The sequence below is a fragment of the Benincasa hispida genome, chromosome 9, assembly GCF_009727055.1.
Source record: "Benincasa hispida cultivar B227 chromosome 9, ASM972705v1, whole genome shotgun sequence".
NCBI lineage: Eukaryota > Viridiplantae > Streptophyta > Magnoliopsida > Cucurbitales > Cucurbitaceae > Benincasa > Benincasa hispida.
Genome location: NC_052357.1, coordinates 7,590,869 through 7,608,228, shown reverse-complemented (window position 1 = coordinate 7,608,228; position 17,360 = coordinate 7,590,869). Strand labels below are relative to the sequence as shown.

At 38.1% G+C, this 17,360-nt stretch overlaps 2 protein-coding genes and 1 non-coding gene across 3 annotated transcripts; all 3 read right to left on the bottom strand.

Moving 5' to 3' along the window:
- Nucleotides 1-283: 283 nt before the first annotated feature.
- On the bottom strand, nucleotides 284-1,145 carry LOC120086334. The gene has a single exon (XM_039042929.1). It carries the CDS (start codon nucleotides 888-890, stop codon nucleotides 540-542), a length of 351 nt encoding a protein of 116 aa, XP_038898857.1. The 5' UTR covers nucleotides 891-1,145; the 3' UTR covers nucleotides 284-539.
- A 4,689-nt stretch (nucleotides 1,146-5,834) lies between these two features.
- LOC120086582 (eukaryotic initiation factor 4A-11) lies at nucleotides 5,835-8,576 on the bottom strand. The gene is made up of 5 exons (XM_039043309.1): nucleotides 8,420-8,576; nucleotides 7,649-7,718; nucleotides 7,438-7,544; nucleotides 6,916-7,346; nucleotides 5,835-6,669 (listed from the first exon to the last, which is right to left on the bottom strand). Exons 2-5 carry the CDS (start codon nucleotides 7,714-7,716, stop codon nucleotides 6,034-6,036), a joined length of 1,242 nt encoding a protein of 413 aa, XP_038899237.1. The 5' UTR covers nucleotides 7,717-7,718; nucleotides 8,420-8,576; the 3' UTR covers nucleotides 5,835-6,033.
- Nucleotides 7,918-8,028, bottom strand: LOC120087428. The gene has a single exon (XR_005484569.1). It is a non-coding gene; the product is annotated as a small nucleolar RNA snoR98 (small nucleolar RNA).
- Nucleotides 8,577-17,360: the final 8,784 nt, after the last annotated feature.

The window sequence follows — 17,360 nt, the reverse complement described above, 5'->3', positions numbered from 1 at the left end:
GTCTCCCAATTCTTGACTGAATCATTCATTCCACCTTACTCTTCTACTCTTGTTTGGTGTCGGTGAAGGAGAGAGAGAAAGTAACTTCTTTGTCATCTCTCTCTCTCTCTCTCTCCGCAGAAAAATATCAGAAAACATTGATTTTGTGAAGAAAAACATCATTTCAAAAAGAACCCATTTTTCCCTGAACCCATTTACCCCAAATTTTGAGCAGAAAACAATTCTGATTGCAATTGCATCATCTTTGTAGTCATTGCAGAGATCCCTTTCAAATACCCTTTTGTTCTTTCTATTGGGATTATATATATAGCAAGAGCAAAAACAGAGTAAACCGAGCCCCCACTGATTACATAATTACAATTACACAACTCAATGGAATCTGAGGGGGAAAAAAAAGCATATTCAAAACTCAAACTTTCATTTTTCTTTTCTTCACGAACTTGAGGGACAGGAAGATCAAGATTCATACATATAGTATACAATACTCAGGAAATTCAAGATCCAAAACAGAAACTGACACAACAAATTGCTATAACATATCACCTCCATCCATACACCACTTGAGTGTAAGTGTTCTTGATCCATCTGAAACTCTTTCTCAGAGACCCTTTCATCTTCCCTTCCACAGCATAAACCTTATAACCAGCAACCCTTGTCTTCCTCTGCAATTCTGGATCCTTAAAACTCCAGCTTTTAGAAGTAGATCCATTACTGGTTTTGGCTTTCTTCATCTTTACCTCTTTGTTTGATTGATTCTGCTGCACAGAACTTGCATAATTGACACTGTAAGACCTCAGATCTTGCATATTTGTTGGGGCAGTCTTGCTTTCATGGTAGCTTTCAATCTGCATTTTCCCTTCTCTGCAAGATTTGGATCTGAAATCCTCCATTACCCAAACTCCAAAGAGACTAAATTGGAAAAGGGGAAAAGGAAAAAGGGTTGTGGGTGTGCTTTTTATGCTGGTTTTAGATGAGGGTAATGGCTATTTATAAGTAATATTGAGGTTTCTCTCTAGACTGGAGCAGTTCAAGATCCAGACGTATAATAATAAATTTAGGGATTGCCATTTCCATTTGTCTTCAGTTGAGGGAATTGCATGAGCTGCAAAATGTTGACTCTTTGGCACGTGGAATAGGTCATCAAGTCACTTCTTATTTAAATGAAAACACTTGAATCGAGGCTCACAAAATACCCTTTCCATCAAGTCAACATTGCCAATGAAAGTGAGTGGCTACAACAGCTCCTCCTTAATGAGAGAGAGAAAATAAACTAATTGGAAGTTTGAACGCTGCGGGAGTATGAATACTACTTTCATTAACATCATTTTAAATGAGGTAGAATACAACTACATTAAAGAATTGTTTATAAAAGAAAAATCTTAGTACAAACAACTTTCTCTTGAATTTTTAAAATTTCTGTTACTCATTTTTGTAGGATTAGAAAACTCATTGCTGTCTCGACTGTGTTATTGAATGTTCTGAAAAAATCAGAATAGGAGAACACTTATCATTGGAGTGAGTTTACAACTTAGATGCTTTCAGCAATTATACCCTCAACACTTGGCTACCCAATATTTACCATAGGTACGATATCTAGTACACCAAAGATGCATCCTTCCTAGTCCCCTCGTACTAAACATGGGAAAAAGTACTACGATGTTACTAAAAATTACTCCAAATAAATAGATAAAAAATGTGACGAAAAATTTCTTTAGCTTATCTCATAAGTTTTATTGTGTGATTTTATGATGACGGCATATATTTTGCTTATTAGAGAAGGAATTAAATGATTGCGAAGGAAAATGAGAATGTTGAAACTTTTGAAAAGAGGTGTAATAAACAAAACACTAAGAAAAGCGATACTACTTGTTCATTGATTGATGGAGTGAAGTGGGTCTAACTGCCCATCAAATGGGTGAGGAGTTTTTAAGATATCAATCTCACCACCCATTTCCATTATTGCAGTCCTATAGAGTACAATAAAGTTGATCCAGTGGCCCTCAATTATTAGCTAGTTGCAGCTGTATCCTCTCTTCAATTGAATTGATAGCTCTCTTTTTCTTCTTTGATAAAGGAAGAGGGCCCCTCAGCTCAAGGTTTCATTGAAAGCCAGTGAAATGAGATGGTCTGTTGAGCTTAGGCATTGGCTGGCTTTGGTAACATATTCCAATTGATGAATGTTCTAAGGTTGTGGCCATCAATGATGGTGGCCCTAAGGGGCAAAAAGGGCATCGGCTTTAATGGAGTAAAGAGTTGATCTTGGAAGGACATTTTGCTGGAGTTTGACTGGTGAGGAATGTAGAGACAGTCCCAGTAAGTAGACTACCGCATTACGATTTGCTTCGGTTGGAAAGTTGTGTGTGACTCGCTCAACGACTAGGATGAAAGAGGAAGAGAAGTGATACAAGTGATTTGGGCGTACTCTCTTAACACCCTTTGATGGTTAAGTGAAATGAAATTGAAGTTTATGTATTGGAGTTTAATTGGAAAAAAAAAAATTATGTAACTAAATGATCAATATTGAGTATGAGCCTCATACTTGTAGGAGCAAGAAAATTATCACTTTATCATAATTTCATACCCAACCTACTTGCTTATAGATATGTTGAAGTCAAATCTCTTCGGTAAGATCTTTTAAAGATTTATTTGGAATGACTTTTCAAGTGCTTAAATAAAAGGTTCTTGTAAGTACTTAAAAATTAATTCCAAACAAGTACGTCTGATCCTAAAAGAAATGAATGGAAAAAGCAACATGTCGTATCAATGTTTTTACCTTACTAGATTAGGCCAAACCTTGTTTGAATTCTTGATGCGGAAAAAGAAAAGTTAGATCAAGTCAGTCGATGAATAAATGGATGGGGCACTATGCTCCAATTATAGAGAAATAAAAAGTAATGGGCTTATGTTCTTAATTTGAATGATTCTCTGTTCTAAATAGACGTTAAAACTATATTAATGCTTGATGTGGGAAGGACTTTTCTTATGAGTGAGTTAAGTTATCCATTTTTTTCAAAGTCCTAACTAATTGTACGTTATGGGGTAGAGGGGAATGTGTAGATGAGACAAATTTTTTTGGAACAATACCTTTATTTCCATGTCTTCCCGCTACCTTATCGCCTACTTTGATTTCACGTTTCTGTGAAATATATACACGAATCATTTCTGGATTATAACTCAAATCCCATTTTTATGGATCCATCTCACATCAATAACTCGATCCCTACTATCAAAAGGTACTTTTAGATAGATTTCTTTTGAAGTGGATATCTGAATGCTAAGTATGGCTCGTAATAATCTATCTTTCAGGAGATACGATGATTCTTTTGCCATCTGAGACATTAATTTACCTAATAGAGATGTCTCCTACGTTACCCATAATATGTGGAAGTATCGGCATAATTTCATAGTCATTCAGGCTTAATGCTACATGAAGAACATAAGCCTGATGAAGGAACGGGAAAACCTAGAATGTAGAAGGTCATAACATGAGTGATTTGGAATATTTGGATTCCTATATATGTACATCATGCAGTACTTCATTGTACGATATATATAATATCCATTTGTATAGATATCATCATCTACATCCAAAAAGTCATATGCTTTAGAAGAAACTTGTACAATTTGGGAAAGGGTTTTGATTGATCAAAAAGAAGAATCTACTTCAATCGATATGCCCTTAAGCACAGCCATACATAACATAGAAATCACACTTGGGAGCAGCAGATGCGGTAGCGAAATCGATTCCAAAGAGGAAAAATCGACCACATTTAAAATTACCTTTTGGGGAGGTCTACTAGATATCCAAAAGTTGCTCAGCAACAGTCGGACAAGTGGGGAATACTAGAGTAAACTAGAAAGTTTGGGTAGAGCTTGATCTAAATGTTGGCTAAGTAAGCATCCTGTAGTAAGAAGAGTAGTTATGAACCCTATAGACCATTCCCACGAAATAGGTCACCCGATTGAAATGAGTTCTCTCATCTCTTTAACCTGCTTTCTTGTTTCACTAAGTCTTGTTCTCCTAACTTCGTCATCCTATGCTTCAAGTGATGTATACTTGAAAATTTTTCATAGATAGTCAAACAAATTATTATTACTCTTTGATGGCGGGGAGGAGAAGTAAAATAATGGAAACTAGCTAGTTGGTAAATCTAATGCTACCAATGATGATTATTATTTGGAAAAGGTGAAACTTTGAAGTGTATTAATCTAGACAAATAGTTTCATTGATTACTATGAATCTTCAAATGTCTCAAAATTTTACTTTAGAAATATAAATTCTATAACATATAGATTGTTGTGTTTATTTTATAGAAGATCTAATTGTCTAAAAAGGACTATTATCTTGATACTATTCCTTTTTTTTTTTTTTTTTAACAGATACTATTCTTACTTACCTTTAGATAATTTCTATTAAATTTAAGAAAAATGGTAGTGGGTGGAAAACCTAATTAAGAGAATTGCAAGGGTAACTTAGGGTTTTTTTTTTTTTTTTTTCCAGAAACAACAAAATCCTCGCCCACACCCTTCACACATGGACTCCCTCTCTTCTAAGTCGTCTCTCCAACTCTCAAGTTCTAGTCTCGATCTCTAGGTCATCTGGATTTGGTGGAGTTGCCGGATAACAGTTGCACTATGGCGTCAAAAATAAACGGCGAAAATGATGGAGCAGAGTTGAAGTCTATGAGGGCATTCAAGGACAACGGAAAGAAGCCGATTGTGCTTTACAATGTTGGGTCATTAGCATTTGAACTCACTTTTAGCCTTTAAAAGTAGAGCAGAGGAAGGGAGCAAGAGCATTCACGAATAATAAGAAGACAATTGTTATCGATAAGTTCTTTGCGATTCTCTCTATCTCTCCTTGTGCGATAGCCCCTCCCCTTTCCAACATAAAGGACCCTAATTAAAGATCTATTTAATTACTAAATTATCACAAGTCTTAATTTACATAAATGCTCTTCAATTTAAAACACTTGAAATAACTAATCATTTTCATCCGTGTATCAATAATATATCAAATATCTATTAAATACGTATCAGCCATGTATCAAGTATATACTAATAGTTCAAGTGTATCATATGTGTATTAGTAGTTCATGTGTATCAAACGTGTATCATGTATATATTAGATGTATTCGAACTACTTTTTTGACATTTGCTGACTGGACTTCTTCTTCGCATTTTTGCAAAAGTAATTTAACAAATTTATAAAACTTAATTTGACAAATTTACAAGAAGCCCTAAATTTAATAAAAATTGACTTTTTGACATTTTTACTTTAATATTTCTCCAAGTGAGAGATTGACCTTAATAATTTCATAAATACATGTAAGACTTTAATAATTTGGTTAACATCATGATATATTAAAAAGAAAAAAACACAACTGATACACAAATATATTTGGGTCATCTATGATTGATTATAATAATCACTATTGGTAAAGTAAAATAAATAGAAAAACTCCAATTTAGATATTAAATAAAACATATAATTTATTGGACTGTTTTCAAATATAGAAAAATAAATTAATTTATTTTTAAATATAACAAAACATCACTATATATGCAATTTATTTTTCTATATTTGAAAACATCACTATATATGCCATGACATTTGTTATATTTGAAAATATTTCCGACTGTTTTCTAATGCTAAAATGAAAAAGTGAAAATATAGGAGATGAAAATCTAATCTAACCCCTTGAAAAGTACCATTCTTCGTAAATGAACTAAATTTGACATGCAGCAGAAGGCATCTTCCTCAGAAAGAAAAGGGAAAAAATATAAGTTAATAAATTCATGAGTTTCAAATGCAACTTGACACAATCTCAATCTTGCACAGAAAGCAGACAATAAATCATTAACAAAATGTCAGTTTGACAGAACTAATATATGAAAACAAAGTGAAGATAATAGAAAAGAGTTCCAGTGGGGGGAGGCTAAATAGTGTCATTCAGAGATAAGAGAAAATCCCATCCCTATAAACAAAAACAAAAAAACAAAACCAAAAAAAAAAAACAAACAAAAACCTCATCATAGGAGATCTGCTACATTGGCTGGCAGCTCCTCGATGACCACATTATAGAACTTCTGAATATCAAAAAGCATTCTCTCATCATCACTTGTAACAAAATTGATGGCAACACCCTTTCTTCCAAAACGCCCACTTCGACCAATTCGATGAAGGTAATTTTCTGGTTGGGTTGGCAAATCATAATTTATCACAAGGGAGACTTGCTGAACATCAATACCACGAGCTAATAAGTCAGTTGTGATAAGAACACGAGATGAGCCAGACCGAAATTCACGCATGATTATATCTCGAGTGTTCTGGTCCATGTCACCATGGGTGGCTGATACAGTATGGTCCCGGCTTCTCATCTTGTCTGTAAGCCAATCGACCTTACGACGTGTGTTAACGAAGATAACACTTTGAGTGATAGCCAGAGTCTCGTAGAGATCACACAGAGTTTCGAGCTTCCAATCTTCCTTATCAACATTTACGTAAAATTGTTTGATACCTTCCAAAGTAAGCTCATCACGTTTTACCAAGATTCTGACAGGCTTGTTCATGAATTTCCTAGTGATCTCCAAAGCTTCCGGTGGCATTGTGGCCGAGAATACACCTACTTGAATTTTTGATGGCAACAGCTGGAAAATGTCATAGATCTACCACCACACAAAAAGCAGTCAACATAGAAAGCAATTAGAAATCTTTAATTCTATAACAAATGAATAGAACAAAATACCAATATACAGCAAGGCTAAGGAACTCCGACTTTCAGGAGAAACAAGAAACGAATTCAGCACTGATGAACCTAATAATATAATGTTCATGTCGACTTCCTGCCTACTTAAACATCATGAAAATGCTAGTTCAACAAGGAAATATTTGAATCAAGATAATAAATTCACCTGATCTTTGAAACCTCGAGAAAGCATCTCATCAGCTTCATCCAATACAAACATCTTAATACAATCTGGGCGAAGAGACTGCCTCCTTAACATGTCAAACACACGACCAGGTGTTCCAACTACTACGTGAACACCAGCTTGAAGAATGCGTTGATCCTCACGGACGCTTGTCCCTCCTACACAAGCATGAACCTTAACACCAAGATAATCTCCAAGAGCTCTCATAACCTTCTCAATTTGTTGAGCCAGCTCCCTAGTCGGCGCCAAAACTAATGCCTGGCACTGGATCAAACCATAATCAAGTTGCTGAAGTATCCCAGAGCAGAAGGTTGCAGTCTTCCCAGTTCCAGATTGAGCCTGCTGAATCACATCGAGGCCTTTGCAGAAGGGAACAATACCTCTTTGTTGAATTGCAGATGGTTTCTCAAAACCTTAAAGGGGGAAATCTCTAGGAATTAAGTAGGAAATTACAAGGAATAATTGAGACAAAAAGAGAAAAAAAAAAAGCAAATAAATATTTACCATAGGCATAAATGCCTCTAAGGAGGTTTTCTTGCAGCCCCATCGAATCAAAACTTTCATAAACTTCATCATATGAGGTAAAAAATTCCTGCCCTTCGGCTGAAAGACTGCATCAAGAAAGAAAGTAAAACTGAGTCAGTGCATACACATGAAGGGGGGAAAAAGAGAAGTCGAAGGGCCAATTATGAAAAAAGGAATAAGAGAACTTTACATCTCATTCATTTTAGCATCATATTGACGAGAATCAAACTGGGTTCCTTCTGGAGCTAAACCTGCCATGGCTGTACGTGGAAAATAGTGCAAAATATAAGAGATTACTACAGAAAGGTAACACTAAGATGCACAGAGAGACCAAACAGATAAAAATATCCAAAATTATGCGGCCAACAAACAAAAAAAATTATAATCATTTCATCAACCCGTTCGATAAATAAACAGAACAACATTATGAATTTGTCCAAAGCTATTCTGAGAAAGGAAATTTGTAACAGAAAAGCCAAACTTGCAATCCATATAAGGAGGAGAACAAGCATTAAACTTCTGTCTCAATGTAGGAAAAGGAGTTGAGATACATCTGATATTTTTTTTATCAAAAAAAATAATAATAATAACCAGACACCGCTTAACCTTTTCCTGAAGCAGAGGCTATAAACAACGATTCATGTATGAATTAAACAACACAAACGTTCCATACGGAAGGGCAAAGAATAGAGCTAGTCTAAACAAGCAAAAACAGATTCATGTAAATTACAGAAACAATAACAACCCACAGCCACAACGAAACCATAGAATAATAAAGAACTCAACCCACAACCACAAGTCGAGATTAGCGACAAATCCTGACATAAACAAAAACAAAAGGGAAGAAAAGCCAGAGTTGTTCGAGCGTAAAAGAAGGCGCATACATACATACAACCATATTCGTGCAGTGCAGTAAGTAGAAAGGGAAGCAAAATCGAAAGAGAAAATAAATGAAGCAAACCTGGGGATTGTTAGAGAAGAAAGAGGAGGATGAAAGAGATGGAGATTGAAGAAAGGAAGCTAGGGTTTGCCAAACTCTTCGGATCTGATCCGTGGAGTTGGAGGCGAGTGTTTGGGCAAAGCGCAGCGAGCGAAAGAGGGAAAATTTTGTGAAGGCTGTTAGGTTTTTGTAGTGTAACCCTTGGACTGAGAATAATCAGACGAAATTCCCAAACTACCCTTCTCTTGTCCTATTATGTGCTCCTTGCAAATCTTGCATGTACTTTTTTTTATTATTTTTCTTAACCTATGTATTTTTTAAATGTTTATATTGGTAGATTTCTTTACTAAATAAATGGTTGATTTGTTTGAACATAGTTAAGAATTATTTTTCCTATTCTACAAGTTTTAGGTAAGATTTAATTATAAATTTTCACTGAAAAAAATAATTATAAATTTTTTGTTTTAAAAAATTATATGTTTTAATTATTTATGAATAAAGAAAAAAAACTTTTTACCACTATAGCATGGTGGCTATACCCCATTTTGTATTTATATATACATTTTCATCACCTATCATGATGTATAAGGCTAAATTTCATACCATAATGAACAATTAGTGACGTCCATTTAACCTCAAGGCCAAAGCCTTGCTGAGTCCCGCCCCAAATGGGATGAAAAATCTCCTATTAGGCCGGGAATGTGGGAGGGGGCGGGGAGATTTTTCTCTCTATGGCTAAATGGGGATGGGGAATATTCTCCACCCTACTTCCCTATCCCAACCCTGATTCTTCGCCTTGTCCAACCTCGTCCAATTGTTTAACTATACACATATATGTATACACACATTCATAAGCAAGTTTGATTCATTTACATTATTGTTTTTAGTATGAAACTTTATAATGTTTTCTTTGAATAAAAAATCTATTGGAAATAATTCATTTAGCACATAGAATATTAATGTGGAGAATAAATTTAAAAGTTAAGAAAATAAATAAACTAAAAAAATATATATCAAATAGATATTTTTTTCCACAAAGACCCAATTCTTGTAGCTAATTTCGTGGAGTTGAGAATGAATAGGGGGATAAAGATGACAATAAAAGGACTAAGGATGCACTTTCATCTTATCCCCATAGATATTCTTCATCAAGATCTCTGTTCGAGAATTGAGTCCCCATGAGATTTTTTTTTAGTTTTATCAATTAAAATCATATAATATACTAAAATTTTGTGAGCATAATTCAACTTACATAAAACTTGTATAATCAAACTAGAGGTCAAAGGTTCGTTTCTCCTATCACCATGTTATAAAAATATATATATATATATCTTCAATGTTCACACGAGATTTCTGGAGAAACGTATTTCGTGGAATTAAACTTCGTGGAGTTAAACTTGAGTTGGTGTTGATGTTGAAGTTGATTTGATGCGATGTGGTTCGATCTCTAGTACCTGATCCTCTGATGGCTTGGAGTAGAAGTCTTGGAAGAGTCTTTGTGTCGTCCTCTGGATGTAGAAAAAAAATCCTCCCTACAAATGAAGAGAACTTCTCTATTTATAGAGTTCTCAGATGGGTTTCGTGGGCTTGGTTAATCCATGGGCCCAATTAGTTGGTTTTGGGCCTGATCTAAAATTTGGGTCCAATTCAACTTTTTTTTATAGTTTGAACTTTAAACCCAAATAATAATATCAAATTGAGCCAACTACATCATCGAAACTTGTCTTCAATTCAATTCGGGACATGTGTCAACTTCTAATTGGACCCAAATTTAATGATTTAGAAATTCGTTATTAATTTAGCAAACGACGTGGTGACTTGTGATTGGTCCAAAATTTTATCCTTCAACAAATGCCCCTTTTGAGATTTATGCATGCTTACGTGTGGGTGAATCTTGAAAAAAAGAAAAAAAATGAAGTTATGATCGGAATTCAAATATATTTATTCTTGAATTTGACCTCAACTGGTGTGTTAGTCAAACTATGAATTCAGTACATAAGTTTAACTCGAATTTAGGATAAAATTTGGAATATAGCCAAATTTTAACTTGACATTTTATTCATAATTCAATATCAAGGTTAACCATTTGAATTTTGATAAGATTTGGGATATGGCCAAATCTTAATTTGGGACGAATTTGACATCTATCTCACCACCCGATTTGGCTGGCTCGAATTTAGGATAAAATTTGAATTAGAATATCCTTAAACTTTAGACTGAAATTTGGAATAAAATTTGAATTTATTTCCAATTTGAGTGGAATATGAATCTGAACTTAAATGGAAGAAATTTTGGAGAGCCAAAGTATTGTAAGACAACCCTACTAGCGAGATTCACCTCATGAACGAGATCCTTATGAGCGAGATTCTCCTCATGAGCGAGATCAAGTTTTCCTAGCGATACTCCCTTGCAGCGATACCACTTACCAAAGATACCAGCGACACCAACGATTCTCAATTTACCAGCGATACAACGATACTCACTTGCCAGCAATGCCAGCGATACCACCTTACCAGGATACCAGCAATACTCACTTACTAGCGATACCAACCCAACTTATAGCGAGATTTCCTTCTCCAATATGAGTTTGCTTTTTTTTTTTCAAGAAGTTGTCTGCTTATGCACAGATTCTCTTTTAAAATTTAAGCTCAAAATTCCTCGTCGTTTAATCTGGAGATTCAAAACTTCATCATTGCCCCCAATTCAAGCAGCTGCCTCAAAAAAAAAAAAAAAAAAAAAAGCTAAAAATGCTTCGTAATTCGTTCCTAGAGCAACAATGGCATTCTTCTGAAAGTCTCTTAGTTCTTTCAAGGTTTATATTTGGATTCATTTAACACAACTTTGAAGATTTTGAATGACTGGATATCTTGAGGTTATCAATTGAGGCAACAAGTATTTTCAATTTACTCGACAAAATCCAAAGCAATTAATGACCACTGTCTTGCTGCAAAAACTCTTGATCCACCTGCTGCCAATGTTGTTAAAGATGCACTGAGGTCTAACTCATCAAATTTCAGCTAACCCACAACAAGCAACAACATTCTCCGAAACCCAACAACCAACTCCAATCGAATGTGATTTTTTTTTTAATCTTTAACCAATTTCAGCTAAAATCGGGATTCCAAAACCCAACAACCAGCATTCAGTTCAGATAACCCGTGATCCTATCAAATTTCAACTGATTAGTAGAAAATCCCGTCCGAACTTACCTATATATACTGGCAGAACACATGGTTTTCTTCATCTTGAAGTGTGATTTTTTTCTTCTTGCGTCCTTTGCAGTTTGCACGCCGTTTGCAAATCAGACTTGGATTGCCTATGGGGAGACGATCGCCCCGTTCAAAACTACCGTAAGGGGCTGTAAAGTGAGAAGAAAAAAAGATGGAAATTTGGGGTTTCCCTTCTTTTTTGTTTTCATATATATATATATATATATGCTTTTTTTTTTCTTACTAACTTGCCCCCTTGTTTTTGTAGGAGTTTGTCACGGAGGATAGGGGCTTTTCTATTTCCTCTCTTTTTTTTCCTTATTTTTTCTTTGATGTTGAAAAACTTACCACCCTGTGATTTTTTTTTTTTTTTTTTTTTTTTGGGGCAAAACAATGCGTTCACTTCACCGATAGCACGTTTCAGTCTGATCGAGAGGCATCTCGTGATTCTTAAAGAAGACGGAATCAGCCCATGAAAGGAAGGATCTTAGCCCTTTTCTGTAGCAAAGTCATTAGCCGATCCTTTCGCCGATCGTTGGCCAAGTCTAGACAAACAACATGATCCTTTCCAATTGTCGATGGAAGTGCCCTTGACCTGAGGAGAACGTGAATGGATTCTGCAAAATCTTCTATTCATGAGGAGACCCTAAAATCCAATCGCAGTGCTAACTCTTGGACGTCACATAATTGAGGGTCCAGGTGCGCACTAGATCGCCGTGACGAGAAGTCCCTGGAGATTCGGCTTCGTTGACTGTTACTAGGCTGAGGTTTGTAGTAGGTTCGAAATGAGCGATTCCTTCGTGACGTCAGTTTGCTGGCGCAGTGACGGCCCTTCTGTGTTAACACGTAGATTGCAAGGTGACATAGTTCCGAGCTTTCTGTGAAGCCCTGGTGCACTTCGACCACACTCTCTTATACGCGGTGGCGAAGCATCGATTTTCTTTGTGGACTCTGGTGCTCGGGGGTCTTCCAGTGAGAGGAAGCTGTTTATCGAGGAGGTGGTCCTTCCCTAGGACTAACCGGTCACGCGAAGAGAGTACTTGCCGAAGACATGTGAACACCCTTTTCAGCGTATTTTTCGATAGTGTGCTTGCAAGAGAAAATCGCACGACTCCCTCGAAGCATGACTCTCAGTGTTTATCAGCTCCTGGATCTCTTTTTGGTTCCTAAGGCTCACAAATATGACAATCCCGTTACACGGAAGCAAAAGAAAGCCTCTCGGTCAATCGGTCACACAAAATCCCAACGGTTCGCAGATTTTTTTATTATTGCATTTCCGTAGATTGGTCCAAACAGGGAGAAACATGCTATTCGTGGAGCTAGATGTCGAAGATGAGTTGAAGAGTTTATGACCGCTTTCTATCCTGATGGTTATGCCTCTTTGTAATTTCGGAAAGGAGAGTTCGACCGAGGTCTTAGAAATAGCTAGTTTATGGCTACGGGTACGTTATCTCAATCGTTCCAGTCTTGGCCAACATTTATCATGGCCTAGGATATAAGCAAGAGGCTTCAAAACCCGATCGGTGCATGGACTTTCACTTTCCCATGCATTATGTCCATAGTTGGGCTTGGCCCATTACTTCAACACGTATTACCTGTTCCGGCAAGTTGTTCGAAGTCCCAAGGGAATGGGCCTGCTTTTCTAAGCGAAGGTGCTCTATTTACTTCGACGATACGAGGCACGAGAGATGATCCATAAAATGCCATATTCAGTGGCACGCCAAGCATCTGAACAGGACAGGTATGAACGCTAAACGATAGAGACTAATCTTTATCAGAAGTCAGGTTATTTCTCCAGCATGTGATCAGACTACATATCCTCCCAGTAGGGCAATGTTCGAAATATAAAGTCGTATAGTCCCCTTTTCGTTTCAGCCGACGTTCGAAGCTTCCATCAAGACATTCCGAATGATATAGGGGGAAATACCTCCCGCTACGCCGAAGAACGTTTACATTACTAAGAGTATGCAATGAAGATTGCAAGCCCTCGTTCAGTATTCTTGTCGGCCCGACATTGGACTGCATACTCATGTTACCCCATGGTTCAAGGATTGGTGGTTAAACAAAAGGCACGAGAACTAACTTCGAGAGAATAGTCATTTGTTGTGACTAGTGTTATTTCCCTCCCCCAGTGCCGCCAATGCATTACCCAAAGGTAGAGAGATCAGCCATCGGGGGGAAGCAACTTCGCCTGACTAGAGGAGGTGGCGGCGATTGTACAAAAAGACGCTCCAAACCGGTTGAGGAGGACAGTCCATATATAGTACCGGCGATCGTTGTTGGACGACCCTCCAATAGCCAGGGCCTCCGGATGCGCCTTTCCCCTCCTGAGAGGGTTCAGAGATCCTAGTGGTTCTATACGCTCTCAACTACTAGTATGTCCGTCCCTTTTATATATATAAGTCATTCTCGTCTCGATCTGTTTTAAAAAAAAAAAAAAAAACTGTACGGTTTACATTTAGTTTCCCTTCTGCAGTCACCTTAAACCTCTCTCTTCAAGGAACTTGAAAAGCCTCACGAAGCGAAAGAATCCTTTGGTGGGGCCTTTTGCCGTGACTCAGTTTGTTTGAGGGCGTCGGTACTCCGAAAGTGGTCTGCCCGGTGGATCCCATGCCAAGGTTCTATCCAGTCGTCGCCATCCCCGTGACATTCCTCATGTCAAGGAGGCGGTGGTCATCGAGAAACATCGAGGCTTTCAGATTTTGTAGTTAGTAAACTAATTCCCTTGGTGTCTGTGGCAGGAAGGGTTCTCCAATTTGAAGAAGCGTCGAGGGTCTTGGCCAGTCCAGGGATGTGAGTTCCCGAGAACAAGTAGATAGGTCATACACCCCCGATTGTCTCCCTGGAGTAATTTCTCGAGTTCTGTGCTGGCACTGTATTCTCCGACGTTCGACGCCATTTTGCGTCCTCTGGCCATGTGGGAGATTCATGGTCATCAATGAAGATCATTCGTACTCCTTTCGAGAAGGTTTTCTTAGTTTGGGAAGAACACATGAGATTATTTCCGACCCATTACCAACATTTGTGGTGCCAATCTCCCTCCTCTCTCGGAAAACTTGTTGATGAGTACTTTTGAAAACGTGGAGAAGTAAATCAGTTTTTAGTTATCCTATTCTCTAGTTAACTCCAAAACAAGTAAGGAAGCAACGTCTAAAGAAGGCTAAGTCTGATCTGGAGAAGATATTGTACGATGAGAGTAGTTGGCTTTTTGCTAAATGAAAGGCGCTACTTGAACGTGACTCTCGAGCCTTACAAGAAGAAGAGACACTACTAGCTGGGTTGGAGGCCATCAGGGCCGGATGGGCCAAAATATCGGCTACTGATCTCTGAGAGCGAAGGCTTTTTGACTCGGCATAAGCTTGAGGCCTCGGAGATGTGGGAGGCGATAAACAAGATCGAGACCACCCCAATCCTTTCTGACAAGGATGTCAAAGCTTTGGATGTCCTTGCCATGTGTTGGAAGCCATGCAGCATGAGATGGGGAACTACCACTGGGTACCTTGATTTGCTGTTGCTCGTCTTATTGGATTAGGCGTACTCCTAGGCATAGCTACTGCATTCGACTAATGTAGTGCTTAAATATCTCAAATGGAAGTTTTTTTTTTGTCATTTTCTCAGTGATGTTCTCTAGCGCCTTGTAGCCTCCTTTAAATTTCTACTTCTCTTATTTGTTTATTTATCTATATACATATATATATATTTTATTTACTTATGTACATGCATATATATATATATTTTTTCATCACGCGACTGAACTTAAATTTCTTTAAGTTGCCTACGTACCCTTTATAATGACAGGGATCAAGTCGTAACGTAGTTCGTATAAAGGTTTTTTTTTCTTATGCGTAAAATTTCTTGAGAAACTTGCCATTGATTGGGCCAATTCTTACCCCATCTTGATCAACTATCTTATACGCTCCGTTAGTGTAGACTTCTTTAACGACGTAAGGCCCATCCCAGGTGTAAACTTATTCCCCGTATGTCTCGTCTTGATAATTGGTCTCCTTACGACGAGCACTAGATCACCTACTTGAAAGGACCGAGGCTTTACATGCTTATCAAAGGCCTTAGACATTCGCGCCTGGTAACATTCCAACGCTTGTTGAGCTTCTAATCATTTTTCATCCATCGCTTCCAACTCTTAGAGCCGCAGTTTGGTGTTGTCTTCTGTAGTCAGCCCTTCTTGCACTACCATTCTTAGCGATGGAATTTCTCTTTCCAAAGGGATAACAACTTCTACCCCATAAACGAGAGAGTACGAGGTGACTCCTGTAGGGGTACGGTGAGTGGTGCGATAAGCCCACAACGCTTCACCGATCTTCTCCTGCCAATCTCTCTTCGACTTGGAAACGATTTTCTTCAACAGGTTGCACAATGTCTTGTTAAATGCCTCAGCCAACCCATTTGCGGCAGCATTATATATGGACGACTTGTACTGCTTGAATTTGAATTTTTCACACAACCTATCCATCAAACTATTGGAGAATTGTCTTCTGTTATCCGTCACGATCTGATGGGGACTACCGTACCGATAAATAATATGAGTGCAGATAAAATCCACCACGTTTTCTTTCTTAGCTTCCCTTAGCGCGACAGCCTTAGCCCATCTTGAGAAGTAGTCAATGGTTGCAAAGATGTAGAAATGCCCTGCTGTCGACTTAGGTGTTATAGGGCCGACCAGATCGAGCCCTCATGCTTCAAAGAGCCACGAGGCTATGGTCGGAAGTAGAGGCTCGGGCGGTTGATGAATGAAATTCGCATGATATTGACAGGCTTCACATTTCTTTGCATAATCTATTGAGTCCTGGATAATTCTCGGCCAATAATAACCCATTCTTTTCAGCTGGAATTGTAGCTTTGGTCCCGCTTGATGCGCGCCGCATACGCCTGAGTGTGCTTCCTCTAAAGCCTTCGCTGACTCTTCCTTACTGAGACATCGAAGGAAAAGTCCTTCAAGGGATCGACAGTATAGGACCTCTTTATAGTAAATGAAATGCGCGGCCCTCTTGCGAACCTTGATTTTATAGCGGGAGTCATCCGGGAGCCTTCCATGCTAAAGGTAATCTATGATGGGCTGCCGTCAGTCCTCCTCATCGGTTAGGTAGATTGATATTGCATTCATTCCCCCATATGCAGTCCCAATCAGAGGTACAACCCATCTCCGCCAAAGCGATATATTAAGGGGCACATTATCCAGATTCGTTAATGCAGTGGCTAAGTTTGCCAAGGCATCCGCTTTCTTCTTCTCCGTCATCGGGACATGTTCCAATGCCACGCTTTCGAACTTCTCCATCAACTGACGAGCGTAAGTGAAGTAGGGTTTCAAGTCGTCATGCTTCACCTCGTACTGGCATAAGAGTTGATTGATTATCAACTTTGAGTCACCGAAGATTTCTATACAAGCTACTCCAATCTCTAAGGCCATCTGGAGGCCAATTATCAAAGCTTGGTATTCGGCGACGTTGTTTGAACATGGCTCGGCAAGTGCGAAGCTATAAGGTAGCATGTGCTTTTCTAGCGAAATGAGGACGATACCTGCCCCCGCACCACTTTTTTGTGTCGCACCGTCAAAGAACATAACCCGTAGTCCTGAGATTTCTGTGAAGAGAACTTCGTCATCGGGAAAGTCTTCACTTAACTCACAATCCGATGGACCGGGTGATCTGCCAGGAAGTCGGCCAATGCCTACCCTTTAACTGCCCTTTGTGGTACATAAACAATGTCGTACTGTTGAAGCATGATTGCCCATTTGG

Bases quoted from the DNA above. Each gene is read 5' to 3' on its own strand.
- LOC120086334 (XM_039042929.1), bottom strand. From the start codon at position 890: ATGGAGGATTTCAGATCCAAATCTTGCAGAGAAGGGAAAATGCAGATT.
- LOC120086582 (XM_039043309.1), bottom strand. From the start codon at position 7,716: ATGGCAGGTTTAGCTCCAGAAGGAACCCAGTTTGATTCTCGTCAATAT. The intron at 7,545-7,648 runs GTAAAGTTCTCT...TTCTTGATGCAG, and splicing joins GATGCTAAAATGAATGAGAT to TCTTTCAGCCGAAGGGCAGG. The intron at 7,347-7,437 runs GTAAATATTTAT...TCCCCCTTTAAG, and splicing joins TAGAGGCATTTATGCCTATG to GTTTTGAGAAACCATCTGCA.